Source organism: Oncorhynchus masou, chromosome 31, assembly GCF_036934945.1.
Source record: "Oncorhynchus masou masou isolate Uvic2021 chromosome 31, UVic_Omas_1.1, whole genome shotgun sequence".
Classification (NCBI taxonomy): domain Eukaryota; kingdom Metazoa; phylum Chordata; class Actinopteri; order Salmoniformes; family Salmonidae; genus Oncorhynchus; species Oncorhynchus masou.
The window spans coordinates 40,537,849-40,558,080 of NC_088242.1; the positions used below are offsets into that span (position 1 = coordinate 40,537,849).

At 41.3% G+C, this 20,232-nt stretch overlaps 1 protein-coding gene across 1 annotated transcript; it reads right to left on the reverse strand.

Moving 5' to 3' along the window:
* Positions 1 to 2,893: 2,893 nt before the first annotated feature.
* aldoab (aldolase a, fructose-bisphosphate, b) lies at positions 2,894 to 13,887 on the reverse strand. Its single transcript, XM_064950978.1, has 7 exons — positions 13,777 to 13,887; positions 10,195 to 10,311; positions 7,345 to 7,611; positions 6,942 to 7,102; positions 4,312 to 4,570; positions 3,811 to 4,010; positions 2,894 to 3,505 (listed from the first exon to the last, which is right to left on the reverse strand). Exons 2-7 carry the CDS (start codon positions 10,304 to 10,306, stop codon positions 3,413 to 3,415), a joined length of 1,092 nt encoding a protein of 363 aa, XP_064807050.1. The 5' UTR covers positions 10,307 to 10,311; positions 13,777 to 13,887; the 3' UTR covers positions 2,894 to 3,412.
* Positions 13,888 to 20,232: the final 6,345 nt, after the last annotated feature.

A 20,232-nucleotide genomic window follows, 5' to 3' on the forward strand; every position in this document is an offset into this window, starting at 1 on the left:
TTCCCGAGCCCAGGTCTCGTCCATAAAACAGCCCTCCGCCCCAGAGTCTATCAAGGCACTGCAGGAAGCAGATGAACCGGGCCAGCGGAGATGGACCGGAAAGGTAGTGCGTGATCCAGAAGGAGAGGCCTGAGTAGTTGCGCTCACCAGTAGCCCTCCCCTTACTGATGAGCTCTGGCTTTTACTGGACATGAGGTGACAAAATGACCAGCGGAGCCGCAGTAGAGACAGAGGCGATTGGTGATTCTCCGTTCCTTCTCCATGGCCGAGATGCGGATACCCCCCAGCTGCATAGGCTCAGCATCCGAGCCGGCGGAGGAGGGTGGCAGTGATGCGGCAGGTGGCAGTGATGTGGAGAGGGGAGCAACGGAGAACGCGAGCTCCTTTCCACGAGCTCGGCGACGAAGATCAAACCGTCGCTCTATGCGAATAGCGAGGGCTATTAAGGAGTCCAGACTGGAAGGAACCTCCCGGAAGAGGATCTCATCCTTAACCTCGACGAGGAGACCCTCCAGAAAACGAGCGAGCAAAGCCGGCTCGTTCCAGTCACTAGAGGCAGCGAGAGTGCGAAACTCAATAGAATAATCCGTTATGGATCGATTCCCCTGACATAGGGAAGACAGGGCCCTGGAAGCCTCCTCCCCAAAAACAGAACGGTCAAAAACCCGTATCATCTCCTCCTTAAAGTCCTGAAACTGGTTAATACACTCAGCCCTCGCCTCCCAGATTGCCGTGCCCCACTCACGCGCCCGTCCGGTAAGGAGAGAAATGACGTAGGCGATGCGGGCTGCGCTCCTGGAGTAAGTGTTGGGCTGGAGAGAGAACACCACATCACACTGAGTGAGGAATGAGCGGCACTCAGTGGGCTCCCCAGAGTAACAGGGCGGGTTGTTGATCCTGGGCTCCGGAGACTCGGAAACCCTGGAAGTGGGCGGTGGATCGAGGTGGAGTTGGTGAACCTGTCTTGTGAGGTCGGAGACTTGGACGGCCAGGGTCTCAACGGCATGTCGAGCAGCAGACAATTCCTCCTCGTGTCTGCCTAGCATCGCTCCCTGGATCTCGACGGCGGAGTGAAAAGGGTCCGGAGCCGCTGGGTCCATTCTTGGTCTGATTCTTCTGTTATGTACTTGAGTGAAGACCCAAAAGCGGTTTTAACAGAAAACAGAGTTCTTAATGAAAAACAGGAATGGCATAAATCCTCTTCCAACGTTGACAATGGAACAAAAAGAACGTAGTATAGTGCAGGATGCACCTGCCAGGCAGACTCCGACAGGATAGGACAAGGTGGAAGCAAACGAGACGACAGCTTGCTTCTGGCATCAAAAACACAAACAAGAATCAGACACTGAAAGTAGCAGGAACAGAGAGAGAAATAGAGACCTAATCAGAGGGGGAAGAGAGAACAGGTGTGAAAGAGTGAATGAGCTAGTTAGGGGAGATGTAGAACAGCTGAAGAATGAGAGACAGAGAAGGTAACCTAAAAAGACCAGCAGAGAGAGACAGAGTGAAGAGAAAGGACAGGAACAGACATAACAAGACATGACAGCTCTAGCCACTCTTGTTGCTGCTTGATTTTAGCAAGCTCCGAATTCTGTTTAAATGCCAATTCTTTTTCATATTTTACACAGTCATACTCTAGCTGTAACAGAAGCAGTTCTTTCTGCTGTTCAAAAAGACGACTACTAGGACTAACAGATGGAGCGGCCATTGTAATGTTACAGGGAGACGGCGAGTCCTCAGCAGAGGCTGCCCCAGTGGTAACTTCAAGAATACCACTCTCCATCAGATTGGCTTTCAATATCAACCTAATAGAATTTTAGACATTTATCACTAATTTCAACCTTGTAGTGTTCAGCAATCTTCAACAGCTGTTCTTCAGTACATAATTCAAACAATCCCTCTGATGGAAAGCAAATGAACTCATCTACATAAGATACCATAGTCACAAGAAAATACAAAAAAAACATCTCGCTCTTCCCCTCTGCTGAGCACACCAGACCACAACCAGAGAAATGACAATCAGACTGGGCACCACGAGAGATGAGATACAGTGGGGCAAAAAAGTATTTAGTCAGCCACCAATTGTGCAAGTTCTCCCACTTAAAAAGATGAGAGAGGCCAGCAAAAAACAGCAGTGCTAATTAAAGAAGCAATAAAACTGGCCTTCATTAGACTATTTGAGTATCTGGAGCATCAGCATTTGTGGGTTTGATTACAGGCTCAAAATGGCCAGAAACAAAGACCTTTCTTCTGAAACTCGTCAGTCTATTCTTGTTCCGAGAAATGAAGGCTATTCCATGTGATAAATTGCCAAGAAACTGAAGATTTCTTTGAACGCTGTGTACTACTCCCTTCACAGAACAGCGCATTCTGGCTCTAACCAGAATAGAAAGAGGAGTGGGAGGCCCCGGTGCACAACTGAGCAAGAGGACAACTACATTAGTGTCTAGTTTGAGAAACAGGCGCCTCACAAGTCGTCAACTGGCAGCTTAATTAAATAGTACCCGCAAAACACTAGTCTCAACGTCAACAGTGAAGAGGCGACTCCGGAATGCTGGCCTTCTAGGCAGAGTTCCTCTGTCCAGTGTCTGTGTTCTTTTGCCCATCTTAATCTTTTATTTTTATTGGCTTTTTCTTTACAACTCTGCCACCTCTACCAAGGTGGTTCACGTGGTCCTCTGCCACTGACCGGTCGTTCCAGGACCTCAACCACTGCTCCTGTCTTGGTTCATCCTGACCTTCCCGTCAGTTTGTGGTGGAGGCCGATGCTCCAACATCCAACAGTACATTCCAAATAAATAGGAAGTGATCATTGAGTCGAGCAGGATGTTCAATGATGTAAGATCAGTTCTCAGAGTTACAATGAAATGTAATAAGGAAGGAAGCAAAGTAACACATTGTTGGGTAAAATACTTTATTCCAAGGCTCCAGTACAAACATTACATTAGTTAGGTGTTACAGACTAAGGAATAATGTTGCATGTTTGGTAAAATACTTTATTCCAAGGCTCCAGTACAAACATTACATTAGTTAGGTGTTACAGACTAAGGAATAATGTTGCATGTTGGGTAAAATGCTTTATTCCAAGGCTCCAGTACAAACATTACATTAGTTAGGTGTTACAGACTAAGGAATAATGTTGCATGTTGGGTAAAAACATGGCGATGGAAATCATTTCAACTTAAGGGAATGGAGGCAGAACTTTAATTGTTTTGAATCTTCTCTCTGAACCAAGAGCCCAAAGAAAGGTTTGCGTTTATTTTTTTCCGTATCGAGGTACCAAACAAGTGGTGTCGCAGAGGGTCGAGTAGAGACGGCTTTTAGGAGGTACCAGAAACAACATGGCACTCCCCATGGTGGGGGAGGGGGGTGTAGGGAGGGTTAGGAGAGGGATGCTGATGAGTGTCCATGCTTAATAAGCATGGTTGGCCACGAACAGTGAATCTCCAGCAGCGGCGCTGTCTCCGGAAGAAACATACTTGCCTTGGCAGGCCAGGCTGTTGGCCTGTGGAAGGAAAGAAGCACAACATCAACTTGTATTCAGCTGATATTTTCGAAGTGTGGAATATACTGTACATTGTGACTTCCTATACATCCATACTATAAACATTCCACTGGGCACACACTGGTTGAATCAACGTTGTTTCCACGTCATTTCAATGAAATTACGTTGAATCAACATGAAATAGATGTTGATTTGACGTCTGTTCCCATGGGGATGTGGCCTCTATACAGCTATAAATAATCACATATAAAACATAAGCAAAATATATGAAAATAAATGGGAAAAATATTTTTGGTTGTTCGTACCAGAGCTCTCTTGATGAACTCCTCCTGGGCAGCCTTGCCATTCCCGGGCTTTCCACCCCATGCCTTGAGGGCGGATGCCTGGAGGGCACGGCCATAGGAGAAAGTAATGGCCCATGGCCTGTGCAGGGGGCACTGGTTCATGACATTCAGGTTGATGGAGGCTTCCTCCTCAGACTGGCCACCGGACAGGAAGGTGATGCCTGTGGGTGAAGCGGGTAAGGAGAGGGGTTGTTTTATTTTAAAAAACTACTGAAAAAAGATACATCAACAAATTGTTGTGTCTACATTTGTATGTGAAATATTTAATAACATGCTGTATATAATAATGTAACTGAACACTGTATATGAAAGTGCCATAGTCATAGAGGGCGAGTTTTTGTGTTTGTGAAAATGTGTGATAACATTGCGTGTGAGTGGGTGAAGCTGGAAGTTTTGAAATGTATAAGTGTATCGTGCTGTACTGTATATTGGGCTGTATTCAGTGTGTTGTCGGCCGCTCACCAGGGACTGCTGGGGGCACGGTACGGCGCAGGGCGGTAATGGTGGCCATGGCGATGTCCTGGTGGGTGTACTTGTGTGAGCAGGAATGTCCAGCAGTGACCATGTTGGGCTTCAGGAGGGTACCCTCCAGGTAGACGTGGTGGTCGGACAGAGCCTTGTACATTGCGGCCAGGACCTTCTCAGTCACGTACTGGGTGCGCTTCAGGTCATGGTCACCGTCGGGGAGGATCTCGGGCTCAACAATGGGGACAATGCCGTGCTAGCAGAGGGCAGAGTTAATGACTACTAAAAGACACTTTTAGCCAACAGAGCATGTCATTGATCATGACAGTTAACAGTCAGAACAGTAAGACTTTAGTGGTGGCTCTTCTATCGTTCCTCTCTATCCCTCTACAGCTATATATTCAATAAAAACAAACAGAGAAACTGTTTTTTAAGATTGTGATTTTCCAATGTGTGATTTGTAATATGTGTGTGTTGTTTTACTAGGATTTTGGGACCTACAATAATGAGCAGTCCTGGCTAAACCGATGTCCCTGAACTATGGTTGTGAAGAGATCAGAAATTACTGTTATTTACTTGTTTGATATTTAACTGACATACAGTATCAGTCAAAAGTTTGGACACACCTACTCATTCAAGGGTTTTTCTTTACTTTGACTATTTTCTACATTGTAGAATAATAGTGAAGATATCAAAACTATGATGTCACATAGTAGTAGTAGTAACCAAACAAAAGTGTTGAACAAATCAAAAAAGTGTTAATTAAACAAAATACATTTTCGTTTTTAGATTCTTCTTCAGATTCTCCTTTGCCTTGATGACAGCTTTGGACACTCTTGGCATTCTCTCAACCAGCTTTACTTGGAATGCTTTTCCAAAGGCCTTGAAGGAGTTCCCACATATTCTGAACACTTTTTGGCTGCTTTTCCTTCACTCTGCAGTCCAACTCATTCCAAACCATCTCAATTGGGTTGAGGTCGAGTGAAGGCCAGGTCATCTGATGCAGCACTCCATCACTCTGCTTCTTGGTCAAATAGCCCTTACACAGCCTGGAGGTGTGTTTGGTCATTGTCCTGTTGAAAAGCGAATTATAGTCCCACTAAATGCAAACCAGATGGAATGGCGTATCGCTGCAGAAAGTGTGCCTTGAATTCTAAATAAATCACTGACAGTGTCACCAGTAAAGCACCCCCTCACCATTACACCTCCTTCTCCATGCTTCCGCGGTTGGAACTACGTATGCGGAGATCATCTGTTCCCCTACTCTGCGTCTCACAAAGACACAGCGGTTAGAACCAAACATTTCTAATTTGGACTCATCAGACCAAAGGACAGATTTCCACCGGTCTAATGTCCATGGCTCGTGTTTCTTGGCCCAAGCAAGTCTCTTCTTATTATTGGTGTCCTTTTGTAGTGGTTTCTTTGCTGCAATCCGACAATGAATGCTTGGTTCACGCAATCTCCTCTGAACAGTTGATGTTGAGGTGTGACTGTTATATGAACTCTGTGAAGCATTTATTTGGGCTGCATTTTCTGAGGCTGGTAACTCTAATGAACGTATCCTCTGCAGCAGAGGTAACTCTTGGTCTTCTTTTCCTGTGGCGGTCCTCACGACAGCCAATTTCATCATAGCGCTTGGTGGTTTTTGTGACTGCACTTGATGAAACTTTCAAAGTTCTTGAAACGATCCATTTTAACTGACCTTCCTGTCTTAAAGTAATGATGGACTGTAATTTCTCTTTGCTTATTTGAGCTGTTCTTGCCATAATAAGGACTTTGCATTTTACCAAATAGGGCTATCTTCTGTATACCATCCCTATCTTGTCACAACGAACTGATTGGCTCAAATGCATTAAGAAAATACACTTCCCAAATTCACTATTATCAAGGCACACCTGTTAATTGAAATGCATTCCACATTCCAGGTGACTACCTCATGAAGCTGGTTGAGAGAATGCCAAGTGTGTGCAAAGCTGTCATCAAGGCAAAGGGTAGCTACTTTGAAGAATCTCAAATATATAATATATTTTGATTTGTTTAACACTTTTCTGTTTGCTATATGATTCCATATGTGTTATTTCATAGTTTTGATGTCTTCACTATTATTCTACAATGTAGAAAATAGTAAAAATGAAGAAAAACCCTGGAATGAGTAGGTGTGTCCAAACATTTGACTCGATTCATTTATCTTAATATCTCACTGATCGCACTACCCACTGAGCCACCAAGTAAGGCCAGGCACATACCAGAAAATCTGCTGTACCTTACTCATGACAAAACATACTGTAGCGTTCATATCTTTAAAATAACTAAAAAGAGTTGCTTGGTTCTGGTACTAACTTTATACACTTTTAATAACACTTAGGTATGTATTTATAATATTTGTAATAATTTATGAAGAATTTATAAGCACTTAATACATTTATAATGGCTTATTTCATGAAAGTTAATATAGTGTAACCCACATGTATACAGAGAGTCAATGATTTGAAAGTAACTTATGGCTCATAGGTGAATTGAATACACAAACATGCAATTGTTGACACTGTGCTTTTTAACAACTTAAGCTAATGATTTAACAAGACCACTGACGGCTCGAGAGAGGATATTTTCTATGTGATTCTTACCATCTGGCATATGCTGGCATAACGGGCCAGGACATTGCAATTCTCCATGATAGCAAGACGAGAGGGGGTGGTGGAGGTGATTTTCAGCACACAACGCCACTTGGCGAAGTCGCAACCATCCTTCTTATACTGGGCGCAACGCTCATACAGGCCATCCAAACCTGAAGGAGAAAAGGATGGAGGCAGGGACAGAAAAAAGAGATGAGTATGGGAGGGCATTTTGTAAAGGTTTTGTATTGTATGTGTGCATTGTATCTAGGTTGGAATACTATTCAGGCATTTTGTGACTTGATAAACAAATGGGATTGATTGTATGTTGCATTGATTGCGTGTATGTTGATGTTGTACTGTATGTATTTAGATTAATTGTGAATCCCACAGATGTTCTATTCTTCCTCTTTACCCTGGGTGGTGGTCTCTCCGTTGGTTCCGGCGAGGGGGACAACACCTTTGTCAACCTTGATGCCTACAACCCAGCCTCTGGACTTGACGTGCTCGGGGAAGGTCTTGCCGGCATCGGTTTTCTGGTACAGGGTCTCGTGGAAGAAGATGACACCACCAATGCAAGGAGCGGCGCGCTCGTCAGCGGTGAAGAGCAGCTGACGGTACAGTCTCCTGTTCTCCTCTGTGTTCTCAGTGTTGATGCTCTGGAAGCGCTTGGCAACGCTGCCTGTTGGGTGGAAAGTGAGAGAGGGAGTGAGGATTAGATCCGCAGAATGAAATAGCGTTAACGTTATCTTCTATACATTTTTCAACACGGAAGTCAACACATTGCACATAGAAACACATTTCTGTTGGATAAAAATAGTGAAATATTTAAGAAACAAACCAAAAATATTGGCCAGTTATTGAACATGTGTATGTCCTAATGTGTCTTATGTTGCATTAAAAGTTACTATGGCCTTTTAGGTTAAGAATCAGTAAAAGCATGACTGATTGGACTTAATCATTTTTGTGGCTCTGTTGAGAAGGCTTGGAAGCTGTTACATGTTCAGAGCAGAGGGGAGGCCATTTCATTTCTTAGCTGCTTTAAATGAGAAGGCCAATTGTGCAAAAGTGGTGGACCGTCTGGAGATGATAGAGTCCCTTGTTTACCTAAGGTGATTTTTAACCTCCTATTTGTCTTGGAGCAGAAATGTACAAAAACACTCAGAGGAGGGGTTATTAGATAATTAGTTATGTTGTAAACCAGGCAGTTGATCTGAGAACAGAATGTTGTCGAACCTAAACAGTTTGAACTTAGTGAGGATTTTGCAGTGGTGGTAGTGCTGTGTTTTTTTTGTACAGGATTTTGAGTGCTTGTTTGTCGAGTGATTTGAGAGGTTTCAGGGATGTCTCACATGCTTGGGACCAGACATGTGAGAAGACCCTAACATAGCATAAGTTTCTTATTAACTGGAAATTGGCTAGGCTGGCTTTGATTGTGTTTGATTGTGTTGATTTTTTAAAGTTGAGTGGGAGGTATTTTAATTCTATGACGGTTTTGATCTTTTGGCCATGTATGAGGATGTCGGGGTAGACTTGCTGCTTTTGTTTGATGGAGAAATATATGGCTACTGTTTTTACCACATTTAGGGTGAGAAAGGAGTCGTGCCATTCTGAAAAATTCTCCATAACCTCTAAAAGCCTAAGTGGTTGGGGTGGGGTGGGGGGATCATTTACTTATTTGATTTGGAATTTTAGGACCCCTCTAGGTTGGGCGGGGGGGCAATCATACTATGGATCATTTAGCAATTTGATTTAGAATTCTAGCACCCCTTTAGGTATAAAAAGTATTGAATTTGGCCTTTACTACTGTAGCCCATAGAAACACAATGAACAATACATTCATAAATGGCAAAAAGACAGTCCCAAAATAAATGATAAGGAATAAGGTTTTGAAGTGTCTGTCCTATATCTAGGAGATTTAAGGTAGTATTATTGTTTATTGGAAGCATATTTAACCCCATCTTTTTGTTGGCTCCATTCATTTGTATGGGCTACCTTCAGATGAGTCCCGTGACACTTGTGAGAGTCGTAGAGCAACACAGACAACACCATCATGTGCGTCATTAGACTCAATAGACTCTTAAGGAATGACAGATGTTAACTTGGAAGCCACTTGCTCAGCACTCCATGGGTGTGACCGTGTCGTCAGCGTACATCTGGATCTCCACTCCCTGGCACACAAATGCCTTCTCTAGGTCGAGGAAGACCGCCCCTACCAGGCTTCCTGTATCCAGTTTGGCCTTGATCGTCTCTAGGAGATAGAAATATGCTGTCTCTGTTGAGTGGTTCACCTTAAACCCAAGCTGGATGGGTGAAGGGAGAGTCCTTGTGTTCAGGTGTGCTGTGAGCTGTTCCAGTACAACTTTTTCAGCAACCTTAGAGATGACCGGGAGTATACTGATAGGCCTGTAGTTGGTCACTTTCTGCTGGTATCCAGATTTATGTACAGAGGACACGATGGCAGTCTTTCATGCTTTCGGGATTTAACTTTCTTGCATTGAAAGGTTTAAGGTCTAGGTAAATCTGGGTAAATGGGGTGGCTAGGTTGTCTCTGTCATTAAAAAACAATACGCTAACAAGACCATACACATCCTTTGCTTTAGACTTTGAAAGTGAGAAGAGGACTTTCTTGACCTTTTCTTCTTTGGTGGACTCCAAATATGAAATGGTCCAATAAGACCTCTCCTGTCTCAGCCTCCAGTATTTCTGCTGCAGTAGTTTGTGTCGGGGGGGCTAGGGTCAGTATGTTATATCGGGAGTATTTCTCCTGTCTTATCTGGTGTCCTGTGTGAATTTAAGTATGCTCTTTCTTTCTTTCTCTCAGAGGACCTGAGCCCTAGGACCATGCCTCAGGACTACCTGGCAAGATGACTCCTTGCTGTCCCCAGTCCACCTGGCCGTGCTGCTGCTCCAGTTTCAACTGTTCTGCCTGCGGCTATGGAACCTGTTCACTGGACGTGCTACCTGTCCCAGACCTGCTGTTTTCAACTCTCTAGAGACAGCAGGAGTGGTAGAGATACTCTGAATGATCGGCTATAAAAAGCCAACTGACATTTACTCCTGAGGTGCTGACCTATTGCACCCTCGACAACCACTGTGATTATTATTATAATTCTAATGGGATGTTTTTGAGAAGTTATAAGGTGAAAAAACAAAGCTATTGGGACAATGTTGCTCTGATTATGAGTATGCCTCTGCATGTGTGACTTTTCATTCTATAATGTGCCTGTGTGGGCAACCAAGATTTTTGCCACGCTTTGCATACCGGTAGACTCATCAGCGGCGAGGATTCCCTTGCCCTTGGCGACGATCTTGTGAGCAATGTCACTAAGCTCCTTCTTCTGGTCAGGAGTGAGGAAGGGGAATGCGTGAGGCATCTTGACTAAAGGAAAGGAAAAGGCAGGAGACACTGGTTAACATGACGTGTTCTGAGGAGAGAAAGAGGGCTTGAGATACACAAAAGTGCATAGAGACAGATATTTGGTTGCCCCCCCACCTCACGGGCATTTGACAATTTTTTAACAAATGTCATGCAAGTCTACACATTTTGCCATGGGGTGGAGAGACATCTTTGCAGTTTTAAAGCCAAGTCAGTTAAGAACAAATTCTTATTTTCAATGAAGGCCTAGGAAGAGTGGGATAATTGGGTTAACTGCCTTGTTCTGGGGCAGAATGACAGATTTTTACATTGTCAGCTCGGGGGATTTGATCTTGCAACCTTTCGGGTACTAGTCCAGCATTCTAACCACTAGGCTAACCTGCCTCCCCAATTAAAGAGTATGTAAGCGGGGTTAGGGTGGTGAGGTTCCCCTTACACTGTAAAGAGCTTTGGGTGTCTAGAAGAGTGCCATGTAAGGCCAGAGAATTATTATTATTGAATGTTTTATTATCTTCCATGGCTTTAAGAGCTTTGTACAGAGATGGAAACTTGTGCAAAATACCAAAAAGGTGGACTGCAAGGCTATGAAAAGTTAAATAAGTAAATGTCTATAGTAAGTGCCTAGGTGCCAAATATAGTAGCAGGGTTAAAGCTTTCATCTTAAATCAGCCAAAAAATCAGATATACTCCAAAAAGAAAATAGAATTTATGAACATTTCTGTGAAACTTTGTAATTGTGGATAAATAAATGACTTGTGGAATTTGAAGAAAAACATCTAAACACAAGATGTGCCAATCTGTGTGTCTACACGCCATTTTTAAACTAATGCTGATATGGGAGTAAACCTATTTTGGGACAAATATCATGATATTTAAGTTTTAATAAGATGTCCCATTAACATTTTGCATTTATAACAGTTGGTTTTATATATCTAATAAATGACCAAACCATTGATGGATCACTAGATAAAAGAAAGGCATGTCTCTCGTCTGTTCCTGCAAGCCGGTTGGCATATGCCTCATCACACTCCCTCATCTGATTGGTCGAGTAGGCGGGCCATTTGACTTTGTGGCTGTGGCAACTAGTGACGACTGTCCATTTGGATGATTGTCTGTGTGTCTTTTTGAATGTTCCTCTTTATGTCAGTATGTCTGTCTGTCTATCTTCCTCTCTTGTAATATGAAAGCTTAACATGCCCATATTATTTTTCTGTTTCTCTGTCTGTTTGAGAGAGCTATATGGACTGTTGTCGTCTGTCTCTAGGCCTGTTTGAGAGTTCTGTGTAGCTGTGGTTGTCTGTCTGTATGTCTGTCCATTTGAGAGTGCTGTGTAACTGTTGTTGTTAAGCTCTGGTATCTGTTGCAGCAGCTGCCCCCACAGCCATGACAGGCATTTATTTATTTAAACTTAATTTAACCAGGTAGGCCAGTTGAGAACAAGTTTTCATTTACAACTGCGAACTGGCCAAGATAAAGCAAAGCAGTGCGACAAAAACAACAACACAGAGTTACACATAAACAAACGTACAGTCAATAACACAAAAGAAAAGAAAGATGTTTATATTTATGTCCAATGTGTGCAAATGTAGGGAGGTAGGCAATATATAGGCCCTAGAGGTGAAATATATATATTTTTAGCATTAATACGGGAGTGATAGATGTGCAGATGATGATGTGCAAGTAGAGATACTGGGGTGCAAAAGGGTAAGTAATAATATGGGGATGAGGTAGTTGGAAGTTTACATACACCTTTAAACTCAGTTTTTCACAATTCCTGACATTTCATCCCAATAAAAATTCCCTGTCTTAGGTCAGTTAGGATCACCACTTTATTTTAAGAATGTGAAATGTCAGAATAATAGTAGAGAGAATGATTTATTTCAGCTTTTATTTCTTTCATCGCATTCCCAGTGGGTCAGAAGTTTACACTCAATTAGTATTTGGTAGCATTGCCTTTAAATTGTTTAACTTGGGTCAAACATTTTGGGTAGCCTTATTGAAAATTTGGAAGACCCATTTGCGACCGAGCTTTCACTTCCTGACTGATGTCTTGAGATGTTGCTTCAATATATACACATCATTTTCTTTCCTCATGAAGCCATCTATTTTCAGTCCATGTTTCACGGTTGGGATGGTGTTCTTTGGCTTGCCAGCCTCCCCCCTTTTCCTCCAAACATAACAATGGTCATTATGGCCAAACAGTTCTATTTTTGTTTCATCAGACCAGAGGACATTTCTCCAAAAAGTAAAATTTTTGTCTCCATGTGCAGTTGCAAACCATAGTCTGTCTTGTTTATTGGCGGTTTTGGAGCAGTGGCAACTTCCTTGCTGAGTGGCCTATCAGGTTATGTGGATATAGATACTTTTGTACCTGTTTCCTCCAGAATCTTCACAAGGTCCTTTGCTGTTGTTCTGGGATTGATTTACACTGTAATAGGGGTTGCAACAATTTTGGCGGATAAATTTTGAAAGAGAGGGTCCAGATTGTCTAGACCAGCTGATTTGTAGGGATCCAGATTGTGTGTCTCTTTCAGAACATCAGCTGTCTGGGTTTGTTCGATTATCATAGATTTATCGGTGGTGACAGTGTTTCCTATCCTCAGTGCAGTGGGCAGCTGGGAGGAGGTGCTCTTATTCTCCATGGACTTTACAGTGTCCCAAAGCTGTTTGGAATTAGTTCTACAGGAAGCAAGTTTCTGTTTGAAAAAGCTAGCCTTAGCTTTCCTAACTGCCTGAGTATATTGGTTCCTGACTTCCCTGAAAAGTTGCATATTGCTGGGCATGTGAATGACCTTTTTGATTTTCTAGCCTCTCTTAACCCTGACCTTTCCTTTGGGTGCTCCCTTCCCCTCCACACTACCCCTCCTTTATCCAAACCCCGTCTTGTTACAGTACCAATCAATCCAAGAGGTTTAACCAAATATAAACGTTGAAACATATGTAGGTGTAGAAAGTATTGTGTGTGCAGGCCCCTCCAGATGCTAACTCAGTGTGGTGGTTTCAGAACTAAGACCAATAAACTTTGATTTGACAGAGCTATATAGAGAATTCATTCTGTGCAGTATTTTTGAAGTACAGTGCAGTTAATAAGTACAGTATAGGCTAAGTTAAAACATTTAACAGCGTGAGCAAAAACTATGGTCTAAGGAGGCTAGCGTAAAGCAAAGAAGCAATGATACCAAATGCAGCAAAGCAACATTATGGTATGCTAACTTGAGTGAGCATTTAAGAGATGAATCTTGTATGAATGTTTTGAGCATAGAGATGTGTCTAATGCATAATCTTTTTGTTAGCATTGATGCGTCATTGATTGTATAATAACGACAATGCTGCTGAAAATCCTACTCGGGCATTGGCTCTTGCAGTCTCATAGAAGTTCCTCTTTCAATTAGATATCACACTCATACTGCATATATATTAAAGTATAAAGTACAATCAAGAAATTAAGATATGATTTGATTCCTTTACCTTGGAGGGTTGTAGGAGAGCTGGGAGAAGAGAGGAGAGAAGATCCGACTAAAGTTTGCGACAACCTTCTGGCCTGCCTGAGCCACTATTTATCCTCCCAGTGTGACCTCTCATATGTCAGCTGCCTGGCTAAAATAAGAATAGCACGCAACCAGAGAAGGGCGATGACTTACAAAAAACATAGTAACGCAGCTAAGCGTCCCATGTTATCGCGGAAAGGGCAAAGAGTGATTTGATGGGTGACAGGAATGAGATAGTGAGCAGGAGAGAAGGGGGGAGGAGAACAGATAAGAGTTGGTGCACATAGTAATAGAAAATAATATGATATATGCCATTTAGTAGACACTTTTATCCAAAGCAACTTACAGTAGGGCATGCACACATTTCAATATGGTTCATCCCAGTGTGAATCAAACCCATGATCATTAAGTTGCAAGAGCCATGCTCATTAAATTGCAAGAACCATGCTCCACCAACTAGCCACACAGGACCATATAGGAGTAAAAAGAGGGGAATACGAAGCAAGATCTATGGAAGAGAGGGGGAAAGAGCTGAGATGCTCTCTAACACTTCGGTAAAACTAAGCTGACAGTTAAATTGTGTTATTACTTGTTATAAGTATGTATGCGCCTCTATGTCTTATTATAAAGCTTAATATTATATATCTGTCTATGTAACAAATGTTCAACTGAGATGATTATAAAACATTATAAAGGGCTCATACATGCTTATGACATGTTAAAACTACATCGTAATGCATTATACCTGTTGACTTTGAGTGATGTGTTGCCAAGGTTTATTTTCTGCATCTTTTCAAAAGATGGAAACAACACATAGGAATGATCCTGCCACAGTTTGAATCGGGATTGATTCTACTTTGGTACTGCCTATTCAAATTAGATTCCTTTTGATGGGTTATGACCTTTACCCTGTTAAGTAGAAACTAACACTTTTCAGCATGATATCATTGATAAGCATCAATCTGGTATAATTTTGCGTTTTGTGTCTCAGCTCCTGCTTTTTTTAGTCTCTCTTTTCTTGCCCTCCCGCTTTTGACCCTTGCCTGTCCTGACTCTGAGCACACCTGCCTGTCCCTGACCCTGCCTGCCGACCTGTACCTTTGCACTACCTCTGGTTTACTGACCCCTGCCTGCCTTGACCTGTCTATTGCCTGCCCCTGTTGGAATATTAAACTATTGTTAATTTGATGTTGTCTGCATCTGGGTCTTACCTTCATACCTGAAAACATTCAATGAGATTGACACATAGATATGCTTCAAGTAGTGTACACATAGGTCTATTGCATTCATCTCCATCGGTTTTCTCTCTCAATTCAATTTGATTCAAAGGGTCTTTATTGGCATGGGAAACATATGTTTACATTGCCAAAGCAAGTAAAATAGATAATAAATGAACAGTAAAGACATTTCAAATGTCATAGTATGTCAATCTATATACTGTGTTGTAACAATGTGCAAATAGTTAAACTACAAAAGGGGAAATAAATAAATATGGGTTGTATTTACAATGATGCTTGTTCTTCTCTGGTTGCACTTTTCTTGTGGCAATAGGCCACAAATATTGCTGCTATGATTGTACAATGTGGTATTTCACCCAATCAATAACATTTTATTTGTTTTATTTATTTATTCTTTGTGGGTCTGTGTAATCTGCTGGAAATATGCATCTCTAATGTGGACATACATTTGGCAGGAGGTTAGGAAGTGCAGCTCAGTTTCCACCTTGCTTTGTGGGCAGTGTGCACATAGCCTGTCTTACTTGAGCACCATGTCTGCCTACGGCGGCCTTTCTCAATAGCAAGGCCATGCTCACTGAGTCTGCACATGGTCAAAGCTTTCCATAATTTTGGGTCACAGTGGTCAGAGAGAGAGAGACAACTATGTCTCTCTCTCTCTCAATTCAATTCAATGGGCTTTATTGGCATGAGAAATATACTGTATGTTAACATTGCCAAAGGCAAGTGGAAGTGAAATAAACAATCACAAATTAACAGTTAACTTTAAACACGCAAAAGTTTCAAATGACAAAGATGTCTGAAATGTTAAATTATTAACTATGTACAAAAACAAACACAAAACAAGTGTATTGGTCTGTAGCCTATAAATGAAGATAAAATTGCTCACAGACAAATTAAACTATTAGCACATTTCACTAGGGCCCGCTCAGCAAGCTAACGTGTGTGCAAGAGCATATGCTGTCTGTATAAAAAGTAGAAGTACAAATGGAAAGGGAAATTAAATAAACAGATACATATATGTCTTGGTTTAATTTACTTTGGTGTTTGTTTTCTTATCACAAAAGGTCACACATTTTGCTGCGATAATTGCACACTGGTATTTCACCTAACAAACCACAGGTTGTGAGGATTGGCAACAGTACCTCTTCCACACGGACTCTTAAGACAGGGCCCCCCAGGGGTGTGTCCTCAGTCCTCTGATGTACTCCCTGTTCACCCACGACTGCGTGATTTAGCACGACACCAACTCCATCGTCAACTTTTCTGACGGCACCACGGTTGTAGGCCTGATAACCACCAACGACAAGTCAGCCTATAGGGAGGAGGTAAGTGAACTGTCATTGTGGTGTCATGACAACAACCTTGACTTCAGGAAGCAGAGGAGGGAACATGACCGATCCACATCAACGGGACTACAGTAGAGAAAGTTTAAAGTTTTTAATTCCTCGGCATCCACATCACAGAGGACTTGTCATGGACCAAACAACATCACCACTCTTGTCAAGACTATGCTCACTGAGTCTGTATATTGTACATGTTTTCCTCAGTTTTCTATCAGTCACTGTGGTCAGATAGTCTGCCACTGTGTACTCTCTGTTTACGGCCAAATAGCATTTAAGTTTAGATTTTGTAATGTTTTCCCTTGCTGTCGTGAGGCTTTGTTGGTTTGGCAGTGGTTTGTGAAGTTCCGGTGTAAATATAACAAGATGTGCAGTAATTAGGTACAACTCCAATTTGCCCCTCCTCAAGACACTGTGTTCAATAAGGGAGTTTAAAAGTCTAGAATGTATAATACTACAAAGTACCTTCCCCAAATGTATCTCCAATCTTAAAGATAGGGGTTATGAGTCTCATGGAAATAACCTACATTCAATATTGGAATTAATCATTTTAAGATAGCCAAATGGAATTTTTCAGAACTGTGTATAATCATATTGTTTAAGATTCAATCAGGACTACGGGATTTTTTGGGACTACGGGATTTTTTTTGTTTCCATCCAATTGGTGACAGATTTTCATGCAAATAGTCTAAAATCCACATAAAGAAAATATGTCAATTTTCTCACTAGTGGTGTGTTTCCACCAAACAGACTTGTTGCGGATAAAAAATCACTGCGTGATGATGTAATAAACACAAAATGTACTTTTTCATAAAAATAAAAAAATCTAAATTAAATGTGTTTTTATTGCATTTTCAGCTCCACCAATATTTTTGTCACAAAAACATTTGCGTTAAATAGCAAATGTGTCACGGACGTTGGAAGAACTGGACCAAGGAGCAGCGTGCGTAGAGTTCCACATATTTAATTAAATGAAACTCACAGAAAACAATAAAGCGCAAAACGAAACGTGAAGCTATGCAGTGTTCACAAGCAACAATACATGAACAAGATCCCACACACAACAGGTGGGAAAAGGCTGCCCAAATATGATCCCCAATCAGAGACAATGATAGACAGCTGCCTCTGATTGGGAACCATACCAGACCAACATAGAAACGAAAAACTAGAATGCCCATCCTAATCACACCCTGACCTAACCAAATAGAGAAATAAAAGGAGCTCTAAGGTCAGGGCGTGACAAAATGTGTCTACTCTGGTCTTGGCATTTGCTCTAGTCAACAGCTTTCAGATACAGTGCGGGTAGGCTGGTCTACATGATGAGATTATTATGGATAAGAGTGAGTATATATTTTATTTGTCAAATGGCAGTCAAACATCGATCATGATGTCACCAGAATCAGACCCTCGATATGTATTGGAAAGGAACATCAAGATCACCTTGCACTTCCACCACCCTGTGAAGTTCATCATAAGTTTTTTACATGTGTAGCCTACTGAACTGCAAGGTTTCCCAATTCGTAGTGGGAGGACCACACACCACATCATTGAATGACTAAGTTCACTTCGATAGAATGGTTATTTGATCAATATCTGCGCATAAAGGCATTTCAACTGCCATTCCTGAAATAATTAATTTTACAGACACAAAAAGATCCCACCTTGTCTAGTGTATTTATTTTTAGCGATATTTGGAAAGATAACCAGCAAATGTTCTGTTTCCATCAGGCCTGTCATTAGATTTTTATCCTACATGTACTCAGGGTTGGGTAGGTTACTTTCTAAATGTATTCCGTTACAGTTACTAGTTAACGGTCCAAAATTGTAATCAGTAATGTAACTTTTGGATTGCCAAAATCTGATTACATTCAGCTACATTTAGATTACTTTCCCCTTAAGAGGCTTTAGAAGAAGAGAAAAATGTATGTTACCGATTGAACGACATCTATTGCTCAATGTTAAAGTTTACAAAGCTGGCCACATGGACGTTACATTTAACTTTATGGATTAGTTATGTAGGCTTCTTCTAGCACATCACTTTCTACTATATATGATTAAATTATATATTTACATTAAAAACCGAAGTCTATCAGAATTCCAGTATTTCCAATAAATGTTATATTCCTTGATCTTCAAGAATAGGACTTGGAAATATGGAAGTAGAGATTAGCCAAATTGTTTTACCTGAGCCAGCCCTACTCTGTTGTTTATGATTTTGTTGTTATGGAGGACTGATTGGGCTCGTTGAGTCGAGTTAAAAAAGAAATGCTTCACTCATGGAATAGCATGCTTTGAGCACTACTGAGAAGTGCTATTTACATGTGAAAAATGAATGCAATATGCTGCATTTGCTATATGCGTATTCTTTACATTTTGTTGGTGAGACTTTGATATCTTGATAATATGCAGCTGTTTAAAGGGCAAATTCACAGATGAAACAATTTAAAAAACATTTACAATGTTTACAAACATTGCATTTTGGTTTCTCATGTGGCATTTCGAAGTTATATTTTTCAAGAATCAATTTTTTTTCACTGGTTTCAAAAACATTGATTGATAGGCAACTTAAACATTTTGAATTCAACCATTATTGGGTTTAAATACACATTTAGATTTGTGAACAGCCATCCACAACAACCACAATCCGTAAGGCACAAATAGCTAAATGAGAGAGCAGGTGTGATTCACATCAATATGCTATGTAGATATCAATAATAAGTGGTATACGTATCACCGTAGACTACACCACTGCTGTCATCCTCACCTCCAAGTGTTTATTCAAGTTGGATAATCTTTGGTTGCTGACAGCAGTCGCACCATTGGAAGACATAGCTTGGACTGTAGCCTATAAAAGCCTATTCCTGCTCTTTTCCCGCCATCCATCAAACACATTTGCTGTGTCATCATAGTGGTCTCTGACTTGTGGTCAGACTCGCTCAGATGGAACAAACTTAAACGTGGGCCTTTTTTCAATGCTGATTTGAATGTCATTGAGAAAACAGAGAAGTGTCAAAGATATTTTTTCACAAACATCCATTCTGAATTTAAAAGTAATCCTCAAAATAATCATATAGTTTTCCAAAAGTATCGGTAGTCCAAGCTATGTCTTCCAATGGTGCGACTGCTGTCGGCATCCAAAGATTATCCAACTTGAATAAACGCTATCGGATTACAGTTACCGTTTTTTGTAATCCGTTACTCCCCAACACTGTAATCCATTACTCCCCAACACTGTAATCCGTTACTCCCCAACACTGTAATCCGTTACTCCCCAACACTGTACTTTACTCTCATATAAAGGTTGGAAACCTGGTTAAAGATGGTGAAATCTAATTTAATTTGGGTTCTTTTATAATCAACTCCAATTTGTCATCAATATCTTTGGGCTCTTGTCTTGTGCCTACTGATTGGATTGCAAATATATTTTTTTAAATTTTTCATCCATTTTACTCCATTTTGGATTGCCAATTCTTCTGGTTTTTGTTTGTTGGTTGACTTCCAATGGTCGAAGAAAACATTTGAATTTATGGACTCCCAAGTACAGTTGTTTTTGGGTATGTTCACTATTTTTTTAAATCTTGATGTGTAATGGCTTTCTTCTGTTGAAGGAGGAGCGGACCAAAATGCAGCGTGATGGTTACTCATGTTTATTGAATGAAAGTAGACTAGACGTGAAATAACTGAACATGAACAAAAACAACAGACGGAAACGTGAAAAAACTATACAGCCTGTCTGGTGAAACTAAACACAGAGACATGAACAATCACCCACGGCACACTCAAAGAATATGGCTGCCTAAATATGGTTCCCAATCAGAGACAACGATAATCACCTGACTCTGATTGAGAACCGCCTCA

Bases quoted from the DNA above. Each gene is read 5' to 3' on its own strand.
- aldoab (XM_064950978.1), bottom strand. From the start codon at position 10,306: ATGCCTCACGCATTCCCCTTCCTCACTCCTGACCAGAAGAAGGAGCTT. The intron at 4,011-4,311 runs GTGAGCGGCCGA...CTTCACCCACAG, and splicing joins CGTGCCCCCAGCAGTCCCTG to GCATCACCTTCCTGTCCGGT. The intron at 3,506-3,810 runs GTACGAACAACC...TTCCTTCCACAG, and splicing joins AGTTCATCAAGAGAGCTCTG to GCCAACAGCCTGGCCTGCCA.